The sequence below is a fragment of the Rhyacophila brunnea genome, unplaced genomic scaffold (assembly GCF_057557595.1).
Source record: "Rhyacophila brunnea isolate RB1 unplaced genomic scaffold, BYU_Rbru_1.0 scaffold_20, whole genome shotgun sequence".
Lineage (NCBI taxonomy): Eukaryota > Metazoa > Arthropoda > Insecta > Trichoptera > Rhyacophilidae > Rhyacophila > Rhyacophila brunnea.
The window spans coordinates 14,628,645-14,652,846 of NW_028232860.1; the positions used below are offsets into that span (position 1 = coordinate 14,628,645).

The following is a 24,202-nucleotide window of genomic DNA, read 5'->3' on the forward strand; positions in this document are numbered from 1 at the left end:
GCAGCGTTTTGCAGTACAAAGCATGCATATTGTGTACACTTGTTTAACATGCATGTCGCATGCCCCGCTCCGTAAAACGCCACTGAGGCTTTACAAGGAGATATAAAAAATAACTATAAAATGTGTAATAATAAGTGTTCAATGAAACACCTAAGGATAATACAAACTAGAAAGAACATATTTATTGAAAAAATACGACGCCTGACGGAACATGAACCTGTATTCACTGGATTCGTGTCAATATACTTTACCATTTAAGCTACAGGCGTCTTATCTAATTACGACGAAATTAACTAGCAGTTTTTTTTACATTAAATGATTACCTATCAAATTGCATTCATTTTTGGCTATCGGTTTTGTGTTTCAAATCAAGATATCAATCCTAATTACCAGTGGCGAAGGCTCCATACTAAGCGATTATTTAAAGCCTACCTTCTAAGAAAACTATATCTTCAAGTATTTATTTCAAATTGCAATAAAAAAATATATAGAAAATTTTAAAATATTAAGAGTCATCTATTGTGTGAATTTGAATGTAGACTATGTAAATTAGCCGAGTTTAGAATCAAACAAAAAATTACAAGCGAGTGACGACATCTGTTGTTTTTCTTTGAATGACGATTGTCGATTATTGACTTCATAATCGAAAATGGTTTTCTATACCTTATATGACTCATGTCTTCGAGCAAGTCTACAAATTTTATCACGTCTTGGAAGCGTTCGAGTGACCGCCTTCCAACTCTTTTTGCAAAGTTTATTGTCTATGCCTGCCGCTTTAAATAATAATAAATAAATAAGATGATTTAAAAAAATAATGTCTATTGGGTTCAATCAGATATAATTATTAATTGATTTTAAAAATAACAAATAATTGTATCTCGTGATAATTATTTAGATTAGTTCAGTCATAGACAAACATAATTTATATCGTTTTAATTCAGTCAGATTGTTGTTCAAAACATGGTGGTATAGTTTTATTTTGTGAGACAATTCTGTGATTTATTGTATTCTGAATGTGGATAGATTATCTTTTTTTGTACCCTAAGTCATTCGTCAGTGCTTCAAATACAAATTATTTGTAAAAATGTCTAGTTTTCCAACTGAAATTGGTCATTGCTGTAGTACAGATCAAATTTAAAAAATATCATTTTCAAGTTTGACGTTTAACCAAAAATCAGAAATTATCAAAGCTGGAAGATCAACCGTTCATTTAAATTTGCATACAGCAAAAAAAACTTATGTTAGACATTTCCACAACAATTTATATGACAAATATTCGTTTTTGACTGGCAGTTGTCAATTAAATAAACTATACTGTTGGCCATGTATGCTATTTGCCACAGATAAGTCTGCGTGGAATTATTCTGGTATAAGTGATTTAAATAATTTGACAAATTCAGTGGTAAAACATGTGACTACAGAAAAACATTTACATTCAATCGTAAATCTGGAATCTTTTGGTAAAACTAGAATCGAATTTGCCGTTGATAAACAACAAAAGGCAATTGCTAGAGTACACAATGAGAAAGTCGACAGAAATCTTAATATAATGCGTAGATTGATAGATACAACAATTTTTTTGGGTAAACAAGAATTATCTTTTCGAGCACACGATGAAAGTGAATCATCAAATAATCGTGGAAATTTCATAGAATCTCTTCAATTTTTATCATCTTACGATTCTGTAATTGAAGGACATTTTAATTCATTAAAATCTTCGTGCGCCTTTTCTGGATTATCAGGTGAGATTCAGAATGATTTAATTTCGTCAATATCATCCGTAATTATTTCAGAAATTAAGGCTGAAATTGCAGAAGCTAGTTTTGTTTCTATAATGATAGATGAAACACCAGATATTAGTCGCCGTGAACAGTTAACAACCATTTTGCGATACGTTTCAAATAATTCTGTAGAAGAACGATTTTTAGGTTATGTAGACGTAAGTTCAGAGAGAACTGCCATTGTTTTGAGTTCACATGTATTCTCCATATTAGAAAAGTTTAATTGTAGTGAAAAATTGGTAGCGCAAAGTTATGATGGGGCTGCAGTAATGTCTTCAGAATTAAACGGAGTTCAATCAAAAGTTCGAGAAAAATGTTCTATGGCCATATTTGTACCGTGCCATGCTCATATTTTAAATTTAGTTTTATCTAGATCCGTTGAAAATGTTGCGGAATGTAAAAAATTTTTTGGACACATTAATAAATTAGTGAGTTTTTTTAATACATCTACAAAGAGAAGTGCATTGCTCAATGAAATAATGGATCGCCGTCTTCCAAGTGTTGCATCGACCAGGTGGCACTACCACTCTCGTATACTTAATGTAATACATGACAATAGATCTGATTTCATAACGACATTCGAGACAATACAGAATAATTCTTCTAAATGGGATGAAGATTCTTTAACCTTTGCAGATGCTTATGATAGTAAATTTAAAGAATTTGAATTTAACTTTTACTTAGGAATATTCTCCGAAATCTATGCCCGAACGGATATTTTATTTAAAATTATTCAAAGTAGAACTGTAAACATTTCTTATTCCATTAAAAAAATTAACGAATTTAAAAAATGGTTAGAGACCGACTTCCAAAATAGTTTTAGTAATTTATATAATAAATATAAAAACCTCTGTGAACCACCAAAAAAACGTCGCAGAAATGAATTAAATGATGAGCAATATTTTAAAATCATTTTTAAGGAGGTTTGCGATAACATTTTAATGCAAATGAACGATAGATTTGTTTCATTTGAAAAATTAAATTTTTTAGAATTACTTGAACCGACGCTATTTAAATCGTTTAAACGAAAATTTCCAGATAAACTATTTGAATCCCTGAAAAACAGTTATTCTGGTATTTTTGATTCAAGTCAATTGAAAAACGAACTTAAAGTCATTTATTCTTTACCAGAATTTCAAGATTCAAATTTAAGAGAGTTGTTCGAATATTTTAAAAACAAAAAATGTCTAGTGGAAGCTTTCTCACAGACTTATAAACTAGTCAAATTATTTTTAACGCTACCGACCACGACAGCGACGGCAGAAAGGAGTTTTTCTACTCTAAAACGTGTCCACACATATTGTCGAAATACTCAAAATCAAACTAGATTATCGAATCTTTCAATTATAGCTATTGAAAAAGAATTATTAATTAAATTAAAACGTGGGCAAACATTTTATGATGATGTTTTAAAAAAATTTCTGCAGAAAAACAGACGAATTGACTTAGAGTACAAATGATCATATAGTAAGCCTTTATATTAATTACCTACTGAAATATCTTGAAGTGTTTTGAATGGCAAAATGACAACAACGGCTTTTTTCAAAGCCACCAATGATATATTTTTGGGCGTATGTTACGTGTATGAATGTTTATGAAAATACATAATTTAAACTCATCGCTCAATTTTATACCGTCGGTGAGCTATTGAAATTTCAACGATTCAGTGTGGCGTTGTCATTAGTGTGCACATATTATTATTCATCAGTACTAATATCGTAAGTATTATCTTCTTATTTCCTGTAAGTATACCTTACAAGTGTGCTATTTTTCTCTGATCTCTACAGCTTACCTCTTCCCAAAAGTCACCCTTCGCCACTGCTAATTACTAACCAACGCCCGGATCACTCCAAATTTTAGCTATAACGTACTTACACTTGCTAATACTTTAAAAAACTATTTCTTTTATTCAATGAATAATTCACAAGATTTGAGAAATTAACATTCTTTATATTAATTATACAGTGGTACCGCGATCTATTGTTCTCGCATAAACCGTTTTCCCACACAGATCGTTCATTTTTGAAAGTCCCGCCAAACACCCATAAGAACAATGTTAAATAATCCCGCATTTATCGTTCCTCAATTTATCGCTTTCCTCGATCTATCATCTAAATATTATGGTCCCGTCACAAATATCATCCTGATTTACCGTTTTTGTTGAATATTTTTCATTTCTCTTTCATGGAATTGTTTATGATACATATAGACCTTTCAGCCGCGTCGATTTGTTTGCACAGGTCGGTTGGGGCTCAGGCTTGCCTCGCGTCTCATATCACGAATTTTTATAAGTCGCAACTAAAATGCCCCCCCCCCATGAAGAAAACTTAAACTAAAAATAATTCAAGACGTCGAAAAATATCCAGGAGAAAAACGAGTTTTTTTTTTTTTAAATATATCCCGCATTTATCGTTTTTTTTGTAGGGTCCCTTGAAAACCGTAGAATCGGGGTTTCACTGTACATCTCTTGAAAACATTGTATTAAATTGCATCTTCGTATTCTGCCAGTAGAAGCGCTAGTAACATTACACTCCCCCTTAAAGTGACTGTGATTTTTCATACCCTTTTTGAATATGAACTTCAGAGTTCAGTGTTACTTAACTATCGTGGTAAGCTTTCCATATTATAATTATGATGTACCTATAATTTTATTGATATAATGGATTGATGGTTAAAGAATATACCGTATCGTCGGAAACCAGACGGTCTGGGTCATCGTCTCTAGTGATTAACACAACAAGCGGGTAGCACAGTCTTGGGGGCGTTCCGAGTCTTAGTTGGGCGGGTGGCGGAAGCTGTAACCGTAGCGTCTGCTCTGAGTGATTCCCATCTCTGAAAATAAAGGCCAGTTCATTCATTCATCCATATGAAGGCGGTTTGTCAATGAAAAGAGGCATGAAGTGATGAAAAAACCATGATATTAGTAATAAATTTGACAGTATTTTTGTCATAATGTCACTTTGTTTATATGCCTGGTCCAGAGTAACATAGGTATGTCCGTAAATAAATAAACGTTGTGTAAGAACTGTTACAATCATATCGTCTCTGTTCTGGCAAAACACACTAACTGGAGAATACTAGTTTTGAGTAATTTGACTTTGAAGTTGTTAAAATGTTTGAAATGGTCTATCACGTGAGTTTATTAAGTAATCGTAAAAAGGATGACTTTAAAATAAAGACTGTTTATTTATTAAGAAGGTTTCCAGACGGTAAAGTTTGAAATAAGGAACACGTTGGTATAACTAACTCAATATGTCATTTTTTCGAATTAGTGTCTTCTGCCAGAACAGTGACGATATTTTGTATAAATTATTTTTATACAAATGAGCATGTTTTTTTATGTATTTCACCGCGTATGTTAAATATGTACAGATGTGCAAAAACAAGCAAGTGTAACTGTTTTTCGGAAAAAAAATCGTTTCATCTGAAGTAGCGATGCGTGGTCTTGTGAAATGCTGTTTTGATTAAAACATGATAATTTATATGACGTGGACTTTCCAAACTACATTTAATTTCACAACTGATTGACCATGTGTATCTGTTTAGTGATAAAAGTTTAAAAAATATTGAATAATTTGTATGTGGACATAATATATTTGTCTGTAAGTAGGGAATCCAATCCCGAGCCAAAATTCTGATCCCAGGATTGGCATTTTTTTCCATTGTCAATATAATTTTTTTACATTTACAAATAACATTGATAAAATCGGTCAAAAATAAATCTAGTATAATTTATACTATTTAAGACATTTATTGTTAATATTGTATACGTTCAATCTTGGAAATACATAAGTTTAATGGAGTAAATAATATTGTAATATAAATAATAATGTGAATATAATATGAGATTGCTGTTTCTGATAGTAAAGACTTAATCCTTTCTATGCCGCAATTAGTTAATTGATAGTAATTAACATAAGAATTGGTGTAATTAGGGCGTCCAAAGACGCTTTGGACACTTTTAATGAATGGGTTAGCGAGATTTAAAATAGTAAAGCAAATCATGGTGTACTTATGGCCTTTCCGCTTCGTAAATCTAATAAGTCAGCCAAATACGAAACTGCCGTAAAACGTATGAGATCATGGTGGAATTACTTTGTTAATAGTGCGAAGCATTGTTTTTTTCCAATCTTTCTCATTTTTATTGATTTATGTGAAAAAATAAAATGAATCGGCAACTTACACATGGGTATAAATCAAACTTCATTCAAACTCGGTTTATTTTAAATGTAGTTATTTGTTATTAAAAGTATTTTTTCTGTTATATTTTCGTTTTTATTTTATTTTCCATAAAGATTGATAAAAAAATCAATCCCGTAAGCTTCGGGATTATGTTTATCAATCCCGGTATTCATAGGTATCGAAAATAGCTCGGGATCCCGGGATTGGAATTCCTATCTGTAAGTAGTAGGCATTATTTGAACCATCTGTTTTAATTTACACTGCCGGCACCGGGAAATCTAATAATCTGCAATTCCAATATATAGCCGATTTAGCGGCATATATTCTGTGTTCTCTGTGTGACCGATTTGGTAGCCGCTATCGATTTCGAAAAATACGATACCGTATTTGGAACAATACTCTTGCAAAGGTAACTATAACGCAGTGCGCTATGACGCATGCCCTTTGGAGGCGACGGCGAATTATGAAGCTCAATGATTAGTATTTCCATTAACTGTTTGCAATCAATGAATAGATTGCATAATATAATAACTTAACGGCCCACGTGCTCGTCGTAGGTCAAAATTGAGTTTTTATTGTATTTTCAAACCATGATCCTGGACACTCCTTAAACGTTGTAGATAATCTATTTATATAATTTTGAAGCCTTATTATCCTTTATAGTTATTTTAAACATTTGATGACTGCATAAAGTATTTTTGTTACATAAAATAGTATTCTTTTAAACCTCTCGCTCTAATGTTTTAGAATATAGTCATATTTCGGTACATAACTGTGCAGTGGTGTTAAGATTTTTTACATTTATTAATTTTTAAACGCATTTATAAAACCATTAGTATAATTTATTACGACAGCGGTTTCCAACCTGGGAGGCGCGCCTCCCAGGGGAGGCGCGATCTATTGCCAGGGGAGGTGCCAAAATTTTTGAATAAATTATTTTTTATACCATAATATCTACAAATAAATAAAAGTTCATATCTTAACGTAACAGTGAAAATTCAGTGCATGAATGTTTATTTTAATATATAATACATATTTAAATCCTATTAAAAAAATATTTGGAGCGGAGAAATTTAAAAATGGCGCTTTTGCAAACGCTCTGTTTCGGTAATGCACAAAACGACCGCTGGTTGCATGAAAACAATAACCTCAAATTTAAATGTCACTCGTAGCTAAAGTGTCAACTGAAGCGTGTAGGCAGGGTTTGATATTTTTTTTTTAATTGTTTTTGACGTGATTTCTTTAATATAATATAACAATAAAACATGTCTCCACTTTTAAATGATTTCTACGCCAGATATATTGAAGCAAACAAAAATCTATTTCCTGAGTTCTTGGTTAGTTTGCTAATGCATTTTTCATATAATTTTATTAATAGTAAAAAAAGTCGCCTGCGGCGCTGCTTTGTTTCAGAGCTATTAAATATTTTTAATATATGGGTGAAAGATCCTGGCCTGTGGGCCCTATTCACTATGTGGAGCTCATGATAGAATCCATTAATTTTTGTCAATGAACGATGATGAATTTGGTTGACTTCTTTTAAAATTGATTGTGGTAATAAACAAGCTCATTCGTCGCATGAAAAAAAAATTAATTAAAAAATGAATTTGATATAAGTAAGTAGTAAAAACTTGTGTGTTAAAAAAGTGTCTGTATTATTTAATGAAATAAAGGGGGGGGGAGGCGCCAAGATTAGATTTTTTTTAAAGGGAGGCGTAGTAACATAAAGGTTGGAGACCACTGTATTACGAGATAATTTTTGTAAAATATTTACGATAAAAAATTATATTGATAATCTCTGTGATTCCAAATTTGACAAGAATTAGGCATTTTATTATTCAAAAAATCGGCAAGATTAACACATTTAAAGATGATTCTAAAGATATTTATTATAAGCTATGTCTTTGACCATTCAAGTGTGATAAACATCTTATGAATAATAATTGCTTTATAATAATTATTGACCTAAGAATAAGGTCGTGTTTTTTTGAAATACGTCATTTCTTTTGTCATTCCCCAGTGGTTAAGCTACAACATACGGCCGTAGCCATAAATTGACAAATCAATATAATTTTTTATCGTAAATATTTTACAAAAATTATCTCGTAATAAATTATACTAATGGTTTCATAAATGCGTTTAAAAATTAATAAATGTAAAAAATCTTAACACCACTATAACTATATTCTAAAACATTAGAGCGAGAGGTTTAAAAGAATACTATTTTATGTAACAAAAATACTTTATGCAGTCATCAAATGTTTAAAATAACTATAAAGGATAATAAGGCTTCAAAATTATATAAATAGATTATCTACAACGTTTAAGGAGTGTCCAGGATCATGGTTTGAAAATACAATAAAAACTCAATTTTGACCTTCGACGAGCATGTCCCCCCTTAATAACCCAGAGATGATAGTTTAAAGCAATAACTTACATGATTTCTGGGGCCCTAAATTGGCAATGTGGAGTGGCGAGCAGAGCCCCTCTGGCCAGGGCGTCTCTCAGTTGCCCCCAGGGCCTCCACAGTGCCGCGTGTAACTCTCTGATGGACACCCCCCAGAACGCCCTCAGGGTATACCGCACTTGCGACGATACAGAGCACTGCACCTCTGGAAAACAAAACAAAACACAAACTTCAAACAGTGCCCGGATTTTCATATCGACTTATAGGTAGGTATATTTTTCATTCTCAAAATAAAATTGTTGTTTTGGTCAAACACAAGCGGAATTTTGGTTTAAAAAATCTTTTTAAACCCCTGTACGATACCTATTTAATGTACATACACCATATGAAAACAATTCTGAGAAATATATCTATAACAACCAGAAAAATTCTTTTTGAAAAAAAAAATAACACTCGGACACTGGGGTTCGCGCCCATGTGCACTGACCACTATGCTATACGTGTCCAATATAATTGCGACGAAGATAACTAGTGGTTTTTTACAATAATCTCTTTCTAAATTTCGTTAATTGCGCTAATTTCGAATCGCTTTCTAAATTGCGTTCTAAAAAATTCTAGTCAGCATAGGTATTATTTATTTTCGATGAATCGGGAACGTGAACAAAATATTACACACATAAGGTGCAAACGCGGAAAATTCGGAAGGAAGGAAAGCTAAAGAAAGGCCGCGAGGAAAATTTCTTCGGTCGAAAAAATCCCTTAGTTTTTCGGCAGCGATGGATAAAAACATTCACCACCCTTTGTGTGATGTGCTTTAAAATGAATAATCCAATGAGAAATAGATCTTATATTTATTGTCTTGAAATATATTATATTCTGACGGTGGAGTAGTAGATAATGAGCCCTGGATCCAAATTCCGTACCTGAAAAAAATCTATACTGTTCTTTAACGTGCGTTTGCTTCGGGGCAAGTAGGGTAAGGTAAGGTATTTTGGCAGTATAGGTAATTTGGCAGTAGTTTTTAAAAATTTGACTGCTAAATAACCTATCGCTATATATGCTTCAAAGACACACTGATAGATGGAAAAATATCTAATATTATTAAAATAATTTACAGACGACGATTATCACACGCGTCTTCGCTGGTACAAAACAGTAAAGCGTTTGTCTTGTTGAAACATACGTATTTTGTTGATTTCGAGGAGACCTGTTTTATTTAATTTACTGTAATGTCATGACTTTTACAACTTAAATCAATTTATACTAGTGCGATTAATAAATAAACGTAGTTTTTTGTTGTGAAACTATTTTGAATGTAACATTTAGTGTTTTGCTGTGATTGCTTAGGTAATAGTGTGAAAATATTAACTTTTTAACTTCAAAATTATAAGTGCCCTTATTCACTTTGGACAATAGTAATTTACTATATAGTATACATTTTTTTTATAAAATATGTCAATGTAAACTGCAGTAATAAAAACCACTTTAAATAATGATTTATATTGATTGTTTTTACGTAAATATGTAGTTTCATCATCTATTTAAGCCGCTTATTATTACATACTTGAAGGTCTTATTTAGATAGTATGTTACTTTGCCTCCGAAATATCTATACAATTTAGCAGAAGTTTTTAAAACTGTGCGTTTCGGCGCTTCAGGGCGTCGCAATATATTCGAAAAATCTTAATTCAATATCTTTCTAAAAGTTTGTTTTTCATCATATTATTTATTTATATCTACGTATAAGTAAGTGTTACCAAGGTTACATCGAAAAAAACGTGTGAACGGATGTACCCATCATTGTAATCGAGATTAATTGACCAACCCAGAGATAGTTTGATTTTTGTTTGAAATTCGCGCCTTTTTGGCAAGTTGTGCTGCCCCTTCAGCGAAAACAATAATTGACATTAACGCTTTTCCAGTCGTATACCTACTTGTGAATGTATCAGTCGTCATTCAGCCGAGCTACCGAACGAGTGATGCAAAATGTAACTTCTCCAGGCTTGTTATTTGTCTGGTTCAAGAGAGCGTGTTGTAATCTCGAGTCCCTTTCAACAAGTTAAAAATCAATTCCATAATCTTATCATACAGGTGTAAATAAATGTGTTTGGTCCAATCCAACCGTAAATGATGTAGGTATCTAATATCAATTGCTTATCACTCTCCCTTCAAACCGAAATCATGTCAAGTTTTTTGCTATTAACCGTAAATTACCAAGTGCTAACGACAGATCAGTGTGGTTATGTGGCTATTTAATCAAGGCTATAACGATTTTTAATCGAAGCATACAGCTCTTTCTTTATCGTAGATATTAATCCCGTAGTTGTAATCGGATTTGACTACGCTCTATCTGTTTAACTTAGGTACCATGTAAAGGGTGCACGACTTGTGCAGCACCCAATATCCATCGAAGTACACGTGAGAGGCTGATTAAGTAGTCTTAACGACAATAGGTTCATTAAAAATATCGATATGGAACTATTTGAGTTTTGGATAGCAGTGTAAATGTAAAGAACGAATATCTCAGTTTATTTCATATTGTATTTAACAGTATGGTGAACAAGACCCACCAATTCCATCAATTGTTTTTTTTTAAGAGCATACATCAGTGAAACGGCAAATAATTTTCAACAATAGGTGGAACGAAATTTCGCACTCGTTGCCAATCAGAGAGCGATAGTCGAGCTGTAAGCACGTCAATTTGTTTTGTGATGGCGTCGGAGGAATATATTCTTTAATCGTGTAAAGATGACTAAAAAACGTTATGCATTTACTCGAAAAATAAAACATGTCAATGAATATATTATTATTATTACTAATATAACAATAAACATAACATTACATATACGCATGTTGAATTCTTATGACAAATTATGTTTTGTTCGGGACGCGTCGTTTGCACAATCTGCGCGTCGCGTAGTCACGATCTTTTTAGACCATGCCTCAGCTGAAGTATAGCCTTCATGCGGAATGAAAACAAATGTTAGTAGGTACCATAAGGGCGCCGTGAAACAAACTAGTTTGAAACCACTGTTATATAAAATACACTATTTAATTAATATTGCACAAGTAGGTATTAGACGTAACCTATTAAAATTTTAAAAAAATATCAATAATTTACACCTGTAATTACTTGACACCTTGGCGTTGATTAACGATAAATTAAGATTTTTTAAAATTTACGACAACCAAATGCCATCCTGCGTCAGGCTAATATTTTTTTTTTGAAAACTTTTTTTAGACTCAACATTGCCGACTGAAGTAAAAAGCCGTACATTCACAACGACTGGTCCTACTTTTTCCGCCCCTCTCGTTGTTGTCTATGTATGCACTGTCATTGCCTGACATTGTTCTATAGAGTGCTCATACTGACGTGTCTGTCGTTTTCACATAGGGAATGGTTTGATTTGAATAGATAAGTTACATGATAAATAATACACTAGCATTAACACACCTTCTACAAATGTAATGCATAGATCAATGCGACATATTTTTTGGAAATCGATATTACCACCAGTTTTTGTGTGAAGTACGAGTCTGACTTTGACAGCTGATGAATAACAGGAATGTATATTATTTATTAATAACACTCTATTATATATTTTATTTGAGATTTTTTTATAATTCAATTTAAAACGAGAAAGGGCGAATCAATATGACAAGCAATCTGGGATATGATTTTGACAGCTGAAAAGTGGACCACTCGTTGCTTGTGCAAAAAGTTATGTTCAGGCTTTATTAATCTAAAGATGGCGGTGACTCAACCGACCAAAGATGTGATGTAGAAGAAAATCTTCAGTTAGAACGAATCTGTTGCAGTAAGTTTTTAAAACACTAACCTTGTACGAGTACCAAAACGTTACAAAATAGAAAGACGTTGAATTAATGCCGCGTTTTAATGTGGCAATTTTTTTCGTACAACAATGAATGAATGTTGAGCGGGAAATCCAAAGGAATATTTCCACGTATCAATTAAAATTGAACCCGACAGTCGCAATCAAGTGTGACGTGCATATGCGAGATGTTATCACTATCACTGTTAGGCATAAAGCCCATTGACGCAGCGAGTGCGGCGCTCGCGCAAAATTTCTACAAGTGGCGCGTAAATCAACGAAAATACAACGTAATCAAATACGCCAGCGCCCACTGGATTTCACGACGCATTATACGCGCACGCCGCATGAATCATCGTTTTTTCGCGAATCACCGCTTCTCGGCGATACGAATGAAAGAAAATACAATGGAGTCCATTCATTGAACACGGCTACCAAAATTACGCTGCTCGAGGCGTTGTCGATGGACGGGCGAAAAGCAATTATTTAATAACAGAGAATCATTGTTTAATTTTTTTGCGTGTTCAGTTTATCGCTGGTTGAATAATGTCGTCGTAAATTTTAATTACAAGCCCCGAAATAATATAATATTTTTATTGCTTTGTTATGAGAGGCGCTGAAATAATATTTATTTTGTGCTGCTTGGGCCACATATTACATAGGTGAAGGGTAATGCGCGGGAAGAGACGTGTGATTATGGTTATGAATAAACACTGCATTCGCCGACTTCGCCCGCTCGACGCGTCCTGTGAGCGCTATCGCTTAGGCTAAGGCCACATAGGTAGGTGCTTCGCTAGGTGCTATGCTTGTCTACTAAAAACACTACTGCCACATTGCATGCTACGTGCTTAGGTAGGTACAAATTCATTTGACATTTGGGAGTGCTCAAGTCAACAACGATGTCACTCTCAAAACTAACCAGAAAGCTACTTCTCACAGAGAATTTAAGTTTAAAATTTCGAAAATCACAAATTCGAGCTTGTTGGGTGCATAATGTCGATGCATCCCATGCGTCATTATTCATAACCTAAAAATATACTGTGTTTGACGTTTGTCATACTGAAGAATTATCTGCCATCTTGAAAAATCACTAGGTGACACAATAAAAATAATCAACACGTTTGATCGCCGGGAGACTCACTAGGTGACTAATAATCACGCAGCGAGGCGCGAAGCGTGCAGTGTGGCCATTGCGATAGTATAGTGTGCGTCCGTTTGCTAGGATATGTCAACTAGCACGTAGCCACCGAGCAAGGCACCTGCCTATGTGGCTTTAGCCTTATCATCAGTTATCACATTGGTTATTTGTCAAGGCAACCGGTTAACTCGAATGATGATTCACTGTTGAAACGACACAAGTTTAAAGATTGATCAACTTTATTCACTTATTAATTAATTATTATTGACATTCAACCCTCATTCAACACAATGTTGAACGATAAAAATCGTCACGTGCGAACGCGGTATAAATGTAATCATTGCTCTTGTATCAATGGGTACCATAATGACCAGAGAATATATTCAATACTGATTATTGATTAACATACGTGTTGAATGTAAACCTATTGTAAATACGTCATTGTCGTAAATGTGTGTTGCTTCTTAACTATTTATTTGTATTATAATACAATAATTATTCATGTTATATCAGTAGGTAGCAGAACAGACAATTGGGTAAAATTGCACTTGTTTTTGTACAATCCCCGGAATGAATTAATAATACTCGTACTAACCACGTATCCCAGGGGTTGCAATTTATTTTCGCTACCTGTCGTTCGTAAACTTGTGTTTATAATAACTCATTTCTTAATCATTTTATGTCTTATGTTTTATGTCATGTTGGCTGAGCAGACAATTAAGTACCATGTATTTGTTTTTGTTGGTATAATCCTGGAATTGAAAAATACTAATTCCGTAATGTGGGATTGCAATCCATACTCGTTACCTTAATTCTATGTTTATTTATTTTTTTCGACCATGTCCGATCCTAATAGGATCATATGGGCCTCCACAGAGTAGAGGTTTGTAATAACAGTTTTTTTTTTTTTTTTTACGAGAAATGGATGTCAGCCACTTGCTCAACCTATTAGGTCCATACCCTGGCTCACACACAAATTGAAAAACAATATGTGTACTTGCCAGACGCAGGATTCGAACCTTAACCTTCGTCCAACGCTTAAGCCGCGCGGCCACCGTGGATGTTTATAGTAGGTGTAATTAAATTCAATGGAGAATGGCAATTTTGATAACCCATCGTCATTTCACTCATAACTATTTACCAGGCCAATTAAAACAAACTGTTTCTAATTGACAATAAAGGACAAGTTACTCATCAATTATAGGATGATGACACAAAAGAGTAGGCACTAATGGAATCTAACGAATATAATGTCGCATGAGCAATGCAAATATTCATAAAACAAACAATACATGTTTAACATTTTCCGAAATTACACAGAATTTGGTTTGGGAAACATTAACATAAAATTTTGTAAATAAACCAAATAGCGTTATATTGATTTTGCTAAATAGTTGACAGCGGGGAACATCTCTTTTGTGGTTGGCATAGTATACATATACCACATTTTTTTTTTTAAATGGACCCACACATTCGAAAAAATAATGGTGACCGCATACCGGCTCCATTAGAGTTAAAGAAACCTAACTTAATTTTTAACAATTTTGAGTTACGTATGGTACTGGACATTAAATGACATGTTATGTTAAGTGACAAAGAAACTTATCAAAAAATTCAATGGATAAAAGACAAGTCAATACATATCTCCTGGAAAAACTTTCTTGTTAATGTCTGTGGAATGTAAATTTGCTTGTGTTTGGGGTCTCCTGTAAAGTAGAGAAAAATGAAATACGTTTCTTTGACTCTAAGGGGCCGATATATTTCTTTAAAAGTGAATACTCCACCTTCCAGAGGCACTAGGATATATAATTAGGATATATAGTTTACTTAATCACTTTTGTGGTGACATGTAAAACAGTTCACCGTGAGCTTTCTTATCGGAAAGAGATAACCGTATACTTAGTCTCTAATTTTATTATATTCAATATGAACATTAATTAATTCAATTGTCACAGCTGATTTTGGCAAAATTCAAGAATGCAAACCTAACCAAACCTGACAAATATTCCAGTATATTGGCTATTTCCAAAATTTGATTGCTGCTGGCTTCCTGTAAATGTAAATGGTAAACCGACAAGAACTGTGTTTTACTTAGACATGAATTTTATGTCAGTATCTTTAATATGTAGCAATGAGTGGATAAGAAAGCAGACAAATTTAGTCATCCAGTGGTAAAAAGCAGATAAATCTAGTCATCCAGTGGTATCCAAGAAGTACAAAACGTCCGCAAGGTAGACCAAGAGGCCGCTGGATCGATGAAATGATACAGTTCTGAGGAAGTACGTGACAACGCAATGCACAGGACCGAGAGGTGGAAGCGGCTTGAAGAGACCTTCATCAAGCAGTGGATAGATTCAGGCTGATGATGATGATCTTTAATATACGGCGAACGTGTGATACGGCGAACTGCATACGTATAAGTTTCCGGACACGCACTTTTGTGATTTTTTTTGACTCTACGGCTCCCTTTTAAATTTTACGATGGATCGGTCGCGTCATTTGCGATGAAACGCGCCGCTGGCCACAGTGTCAGAAGACATTTTTCCAAGGTATATTATGACTAGTGGAAAATGGTAGATCTGGCAAGAAAAACGCAAAGTTGGCAACGCAGCATGCGGAGATTTGGGTCAGTCACAGTGACTAAACCTCAAAGTTGATTTAAAAAAAATGTAGGTAGGCGAAAAAATATGAATAAGATTAGTTACATCATTCAAGAGTTTGATCCGCGGTTTCTAAGTTCACTCAACTAACTAACTGTAAGCCGATATTCATAAAATACATGTATGGATTTTTTCACAACCACAAAAAACGAGTCTTCGATAATCACGTCGTAATAAAACCGCTAGCAAAATCACAAAGCGGAGGGATGGCGAACCTATGGCACGCGTAGAGTTGGGTGTTTCCCGAGAAAATCTCAATCTCGAGATTCGAGATTTTCAGAAAAAACGAAAATTCTTGATATCAGGAAATTTAAAAAAAAAACCTGTAAAAAATCCTAAAATCAGTGTAAAATCAGACAAATTCCAAAAAATATGTTATTAATGTAAGAAAACAAACAAATAGAAGAAGGAAAACAAAAATAATTCAAAACATTACTTATTAAAATAGAATTTCAAAAAACACAGACGGTCAATCGCTGCGTCTGACAATCGCGCACGCTTTTGAGACACAAAATTCCCTGGTGATGAAAAATTGCGCTCACTTTGAGTCGACGTTGACTAAATTGTGTTAAATACCCCGATCAGTCGTTGAACGTTTTGTATTTTCTGTCCACTTTTTTCATATAGAAAAATCGTTATTTCAGATAATATCTGATAATAAAGAAATCCCGAATCCCGATAATAGATTCTCGAGATCCGGGATTTCCCGAAATGTTAAAAATTTCAATTCTCGAGATTCGGGATCGAAAATATCGAAAATATCGAAAATATCGAAAATTTCTCGAGAATTCCCGAAACCCAACTGTAGGCACGCGTGCCGCCAGTGGCACGCGAGATGATTTTGCATGGCACGCCAAAGTTTTATTTTGAAGAGAAAAAAATGACCTATTAAGAGTTTTACAAATAAATTTAAAAATTATGACGACATAGCATGCGTATTTTCTTCGATTTTTAATATTATTTTTACGAATAATATTTACCTATCGATGCGCAAACGGAAACAACGAAATGCGTAAATGACAGATCGTCTAAAAATAGCATGCAAATACCACAAATTTCAAGAACAAGCATTATGTTTGTAAAATTAATGTAAATATATAATTTTATAGGTCGGTCCTTAGGCTTTATGCGTCACACACAATATTATCGCACTGACCTTATCAGGCGGCGGGAGAAGTAGTCTCGCGAACATCTGATTTTCATCGATTTCCAATGCTTGAGACCAATCAGGTAATTAAAAATAAAGATAATCAATCAACCTGATGAAATTTATCGACATTCGTTCAAATACAAACAGCTGATTGCTATTTTGCCTCAAACATTATCGCTAAAAATGGAAGAATTATGAAGGAAGCCTGGTTAAAATGCTTCCAAAATCTCTTAGAACATGGAAAAAATTATTCAAAGAATAAAACCTATAAAAAGGCTAGAAACACGGCGAAAGATAGAATCGCAAGAACTCAATTGTAATTTTCCAACTTTCTTAACAGAATTCCTAAAAATATTTTTTTTCATTTTTTTTCCTATGAAAAACTGCTCAGCACGTCACAGTCGAAAAATAATATTTGGGAAATTTTGGCACGCGTATGTAAAAGGGTTCGCCATCCCTGACATAGCGCAATACCTATTATACCTACAAGATGATAGTGATAGTGATACCGATACCAGCGAAGCTATTTTAACATATCACTGAAAATCCAAAAAGTGCTAAATTTGATAAGTATATCACATGTACCTATCACTTTATGTATTCAGGCAGTTAACTGTTACAATAAGTTAACCGTCTGAACTATCAGAAAGTGCTATCTTTTAACAGCCCCTCTCTTGGCTGTATTAACTTTTAGAGCGAGATAGTGTACGTCAATTACATATTGAGAATTGAGATGCAAGATGTGGCTGTTTTGAATAATTATTACAGATCCCCGCAAGCTGTCAAATATCGAGTGACTAGTAGTATCATAATATTACATGCTGCAATGACAGGACTAATATAATTGTAGATTATGTTTGACGTGTCAATCAAAATTTCGACCATTTTATTTTTTCGGGTGGAAAAAATATAAATAGGCCGGCACGAACATACCCGAATTTGACCGAATAGAGACGTATTTCACACGCATGTATATCAACTTAAATTTTCGCCATATTAAGAATTTACCAATTATTGTAGATAACCGTCGATAGCCGATGATAACTGCCTTGTGTATGTAATAGCTTCCGTGTTAATTTAGACCAATGAAAATAACGGAAACGTGCTAACTGTTAAGAATAGGTGCGCAGAAATGATATTAGTAAGTATCGTTGAATAATTGAAGTCTGGTCCGGATTGAAGATGTCGAAAATCTCCTAATATAGAGTTAAGAGTCTAAATGTATTGATTAAGTTAGCTACAATACACGACTTCAAACCACTGCTATGACATTTATTTGCCAATTTGTATGGTGGATAAAAAGACAATCAGCCATGATGAGTAAATAAGCAGCTAGAATAGTATTAATTATTATTTAGTTGAAAAATCCTGTAAAATTTTGTGTAAAACCATTTATAACCCTGCACTCACTCAAGTATAAGTAATCACATTGAATATAAAAAATGGATGCCTCATTATGAGAATTAGAAAATCAACTTAGCTGAATGATAGCTGAGCGATGTTATTATTTATGATGTTTACCAACTTAACCATATGTAGTTCAGGCGTTTGCTAAATAATTTCAAACCTCATAACAGAAATAACGTAAGTAAGTATAAGATTCCTTTTATTTATAGTTAAAATTCTTTGGTACATACAAACTAATTATATTATAATCGTTTGTGAACTTTTGCTGTTACACAAATGCACAATGTGGTCATGCATTCGTTTGAAACTCAACGCATACCTACATCCGCACCTGAAAATATAGCTGTCAAAAAATGTAATTTTGACTGCCCACATCGTAAAAAAAACATATGCTGTAAATCCAAAACAATCGAAAATTTCTCGTTGTTCGATAATTTAATTAATTCTTCTTGTATTTTAAAATCTAAAAAATAGTGTTTTTATCGCATACTTGCTGCCCCAGGGGCCAACAACTCTCCCTAGACTTATCCAGTGACCATAGTGGGTGGTAGCTGCCCACGCAATTCAATTATATATAGGTATACTATGAGGCACCAAGGCCAAAAGGCCTTTTATCCTCGTCATCTGTAGTACGCGCGTTTGTATACCTATTAACCTATTAACGAAGAGCGCATGGCTCTTCGTCGTGGGTCTGAAGGAAAAAAAATGAAAAAGAACTGGGAAAAATATGGGGTATACAGTGGTTTCTCCTTCGATTTGACTGAGTCAGCACTGCGGAATATTTTATTTTTTATATCTATGTGGACGTGCGTGCTACCTGTGCTCCTGTATGGCTGCGAGACATGGCATCTTACTAAGCTTCAAGAGTCTCGGTTTTTAAGCTTTGAGAATCGATGTCTCCGCCGAATCTTAGGGGTGCATTGATTGGTGAAGATGAAGATGGAGAGGGAACCAAATGGCCTCTTTTTTGTCTTCTACTGTAGGGAAAAATTATAGACTAAGAAGACTTTAAGAGCAGTACTGCTCGTGGTCTCAAAAATTCGGTGGGGATGGCTGGATCGTAATTTTTGAGATCTTTGATCGACTGGTTTGGGAAGTCTGCTGTCATGGAACTGTAGATTAAAATGTTTTGTATGATTACCATAGCCACAGACGGGGGCAGCATAATATGTCATAATGGGATGGGTGATTGCAGTATAGAGAAGTTTGCTTCAAAGAACGAGCTTGCTTTTTCTTCTTATCATAGGGCGTAGCTTGACGCTTTTTGATTTCCAAATGTTGATTAAATGTTAGATGTTCGTCTAAAGGTAGGCCTAGGTATTTTACTGTAGGAGTCCAAAGAATATTAGTGTGGTGCATCCTGATGCTTTTGACTTTATGCTTGTGTCGATCGTATCTTCTGGGTTTCTTTTTATTCGCCATTTGTCACACCAAGTAACGATTTGGTTAGACGCAGCTTGGACAACGTCTATTGAACGATTGCGGTTTACTGATCGCGCAAGGATAGTGTTATTATCAGCATATTGGGCAACGATAATCTGAGAGTCAAAACTGGATTTGGGGATTGGACTGTCGTGGACTGCACTGAGCCTTATGGGACACCGGCTAAGGGGATCCGTGGAGTTGAATTGACATTGTTTATTTTTACTTTAAATATTGTCTGTCACTAAGGAAAGAGTATACAAGTTTTATTATCTGAGGTTCGAGACCAGCTTCGAAAAGTTTAACTATAGCACTTTCAATCCATACTTTATCGAAAGCTTTCGAAATGTCTAAGAAAAGACCAGTTGTGAAATGGTGGTGATTGAATCCATCAGTAATAAATTCGGCGACCCGCAGTAACTGATGATTAGTAGAATGGCTGGCTCAAAAACCATGTTGCTCATATGGGATAAGTTTTTTGTCCCTAACAGGAGGTTCTATTCGTGTAATGACTTGTTCTAATAATTTGCTCATAGCTGGGAGTAGAGTTGGGTTTCGGGAATTCCCCGACGGGAATTCTCGAGAAATTTACGAGATTATCCATCCCGAATCTCAACAATTAAAATTTTTAACATTTCGGGAAATCCCGGATCTCGAGAATCTTTTCTCGGGATTCGGGATTCGGGATTTCTTTATTATCAAATCTGTGGCCGGGGTGCAAAACTACATAAGTCAAAAAACAACAACGAGTGTTTTTTGTGAATATCTTTTTTTTTCAAGAAAGCTTTGCTATTCAATTATTTTTTTTTCAGTTTATAGTTATTTTATATGTAATGAATTCATAAGACAGTATGAAATATTTAAAATAAAGTAAATAGCTGACTTATGTGTATATACACATGAGTTTTTTTCTTGTTTGGCTGACTTATGTGATTATGGCCAATTATTAGAACATTCAAAAAATCATATTAATAATAAAAATATTTGATTTTTATCAAGGAATACCAGATTTATTGAATATAATTAATTTTTACAAAGAGGGACCTAATCTATTATAAAGAATGAGAGAGAAAAAAGAACCAGGAAACACAAACATCCACCAAGATACAAATGAAACACCAAAAAATACATACATCATTGAAAATTAAATTAATTGATATTTCTTATAGTTTTCATGTTTCCACTAAATCTGGATGAATATCAGGTATGTTTCTGTAAGGCAGTTGGTGATAAAAGTCATGAGATATAGTTGGAATTAGCGGAAATAAAGATATAAGGGCATTCTTTTTCTCTTGGCTTATAGGTAAAGGAGCGTTGGTTATCTGAGGAAAAGTTAGATCAGTTGTTTCCATCCTTTCTGGAACACCTCGCCGTCTTAAACACAGTGTTTTGAAAGATTCTTCTTCTTCTAGGTTTGGTTTGAAATAAACAATTCCGATTTTTTTTATATAGGTATCTCAGCCAACGAGCATCGTGCCACTTAAATGGGTTGCCAGATTCGTCTTTCTTTCTCAGCACAAGTGGGCCTTTCAACAAACTGGAAAATTCTAGAAATTCAGATTGTATCATTTCAACGACTACAAATCTATTTCCGCACGATCTGACTAGCTGAAACCAATCGTACGGGTGGATAATTTGACTAATAATTTTCTCATTCTTTTGTTCAATCATGGTCCGAATCAACTTCCGAAGTCTGTGAAATTCCTCCCTCTAGAGAATAGATACATAATTCTCAGTTTCCGCTTTGTACATATCGAACATTTTTTTATGGTTAAATGTGATGGCAAGAGTATAAGGGCTTTCATAAGATGGAAATTTATTTATGTGTTCAGAAACTTTCATCAAATTTTCATCGCTCCATTTATTTGAAAGGATATGCTGACCTAGATTGTCAGTGGTTTGTGTGCCACCTACAGTTGCTTATTTTTTTGAGGCGACAAGATTAACAAAATTGTCTGTTTCACCAAACGTTTTTGGAAAACAACCCTTGCATACTTTAATTTTACTACCTTCAATATCCAAAGAATAATTATATGATTTTAACCTAAATTTTTCCTTACTGGGATCTTGAAATCCAGGTCGGTGAATGGCCGTATTTTGAATGGAAATTAATGACGATATGTAAACACTCCTTTAGTCATGCTGTGTAAGATTCAAATATTCTTCAAAAAGCTTGATGCGATGACTTTCTATGATTCGATCTTGGCACAACATTCTGCGTTTAGATAAAAGGAGTTGAATACGTTTTCTAATTAACTTCCCAGCCTATGAATGGTATTCTTGGCCATTGTTCCTTTTGCGTTTTCTTTCTTCACGTATACTTCTTGTGTCTTTTTTTGATGATTGCGGAGACTTTTGTGAAACTATTACTTCAATTTCATTATGTTCCGAACCTGGTGCCATAGTGTCAGTTATAATATGGCATGGAGGAATATATGACGGGTCAATGACAGAGTCATCAGAGCTAGAGCCTTGTATTGTACTTTCATTTTGGGCATACAAATAATTAAGTTGAAAATAATTGTGTTGAAGCCAAACATTGAAGATTCTGGCTCAATGTATCCGGATTAATGTCATTTCTGCTGTCATTGATATGCTTAGTATCAATAGAGATAAAAGGTCGATCTTGATCCAAAAACTCATACGCGGAGTCAAATGGCAACGTTTTTGCTAGTGCTGAAATTTCACAATCACATTAATATGTTGTTAACGTTAACAAATGAAACTATAATTCAAATTGTATATTGTGTGAAATTAAAAGCACACTCCCAATAAAATTATGTTTATGAAAAAATAACACAAAGTTAGGAAAGTGTGGTAAACTTACCTTGCAACTTTATCAATGATGTTTTATTGGATAATGATAATGCAAGTATTTTTTTTTGATCTCTCTGACATTATTTTGTATTTAAGTATAACGTATTAATCAATTTAAATAGTTTACATGATTTTTATGAGTTCAGAACATCAATCTACACTCGACTAAATGAACTGTCTAACGGCGACTAACACCATAAGTCATCCGTTGTTGCCAATTAAAATCAAAATAAAAGTCAGACTTATGTGTTTTTACGCCCCGCTTTTCAGAGGGAAATAACTTATGTGGTTTTGTTTATTTGTATTATAACGCCATACTAACAGCATTTGACTTATGTGTTTATACACAAGTGTGCAGAATCACTTTGACTTATAGAATCAGTAAAAACCGAAAAATTGAATTTTTTGACGTATGTGGTTTTACACCCCGGACATAGAAATATTAATTGAAAAAAAAAACGATTTTCTATATGAAAAAAGTGGACAGAACACACAAAACGTTCAAAGACTGATCGGGGCATTTAACACAATTAAGCCAGCGTCGACTCAAAATGAGTACAATTTTTGCAACATCAGGGAATTTTGTGTCTCAAAAGCGTACGCGATTGTCAGACGCAGCGATTGACAGTCTGTGTTTTTTGAAATACTATTTTAATAAGTAATGTTTTGAATTATTTTTGTTTTCCTACTTCTATTTTGTTTGTCTTCTTACATAAATAAAAAAATCATATTTTTTTGGAATTTGTCTGTTTTTACTCTGATTTTAGGATTTTTACAGGTTTTTTTTAATTTCCCGATATCTCGAGAATTGTTTTCTGGAAATCCCGAATCTCGAGATTGAGATTTTCTCGGGAAATACCCAACTCTAACTGGGAGCAAGCTGATTGGTCGATGATTTGCAGGGAGTGAGTGGTCTTTTCCTGGTTTGGGAATTAAAATGCACTGAAAATATAGGTTAGAGCAGTGACGCCGCTGTCGGGAAGATGTTTTATTGTGCTATCGTTTATTTCATCGTTTCCGGGAGCCTTGTGGTTTTTAAGGCGCTTAATCCTAAATTCTACTTCGTCTGTATAGACTGGGGTACCTATTGGGGAGAGGTTGAGATTCATGACTCTCTGCCAGAATAGTGCGCTATTTCTCATCGATGGATTTAACATAGTGCAATAAAGTGGCGTCGTTTGGGCTTATGGGTTTGGTTTGAATTGCTCGTTTAAACTATCTGCAAATATGTTTCGGCTTTATCTGGTTATAAGGATTTCCCCAACGTCCTCTTTGGATAAAGTGAGTAGGTATGTACGAAGCTTTACAAAAATCGTTGGCTAGGTGACTAATAAATGTATTCATAAAATATGCGAGAAACCTCCTCAAGATTATTAGGTAACTACATGAAAATGCATTATAAACG

General features: G+C 34.0%; 1 protein-coding gene across 1 annotated transcript in view; it reads right to left on the reverse strand.

The window, feature by feature from the left end:
* The window catches only part of LOC147071259 (cell growth regulator with RING finger domain protein 1-like), a 130,645-nt gene that overhangs the window by 13,619 nt on the left and 92,824 nt on the right, over nucleotides 1-24,202 (reverse strand). The window contains exons 3-4 of the mRNA XM_085948052.1: nucleotides 8,401-8,575; nucleotides 4,466-4,613 (exon numbers count right to left, since the gene is read on the reverse strand). Coding sequence (XP_085804178.1) covers nucleotides 4,466-4,613; nucleotides 8,401-8,575 — 323 coding nt within the window. The remainder of the gene's footprint in view (nucleotides 1-4,465; nucleotides 4,614-8,400; nucleotides 8,576-24,202) is intronic.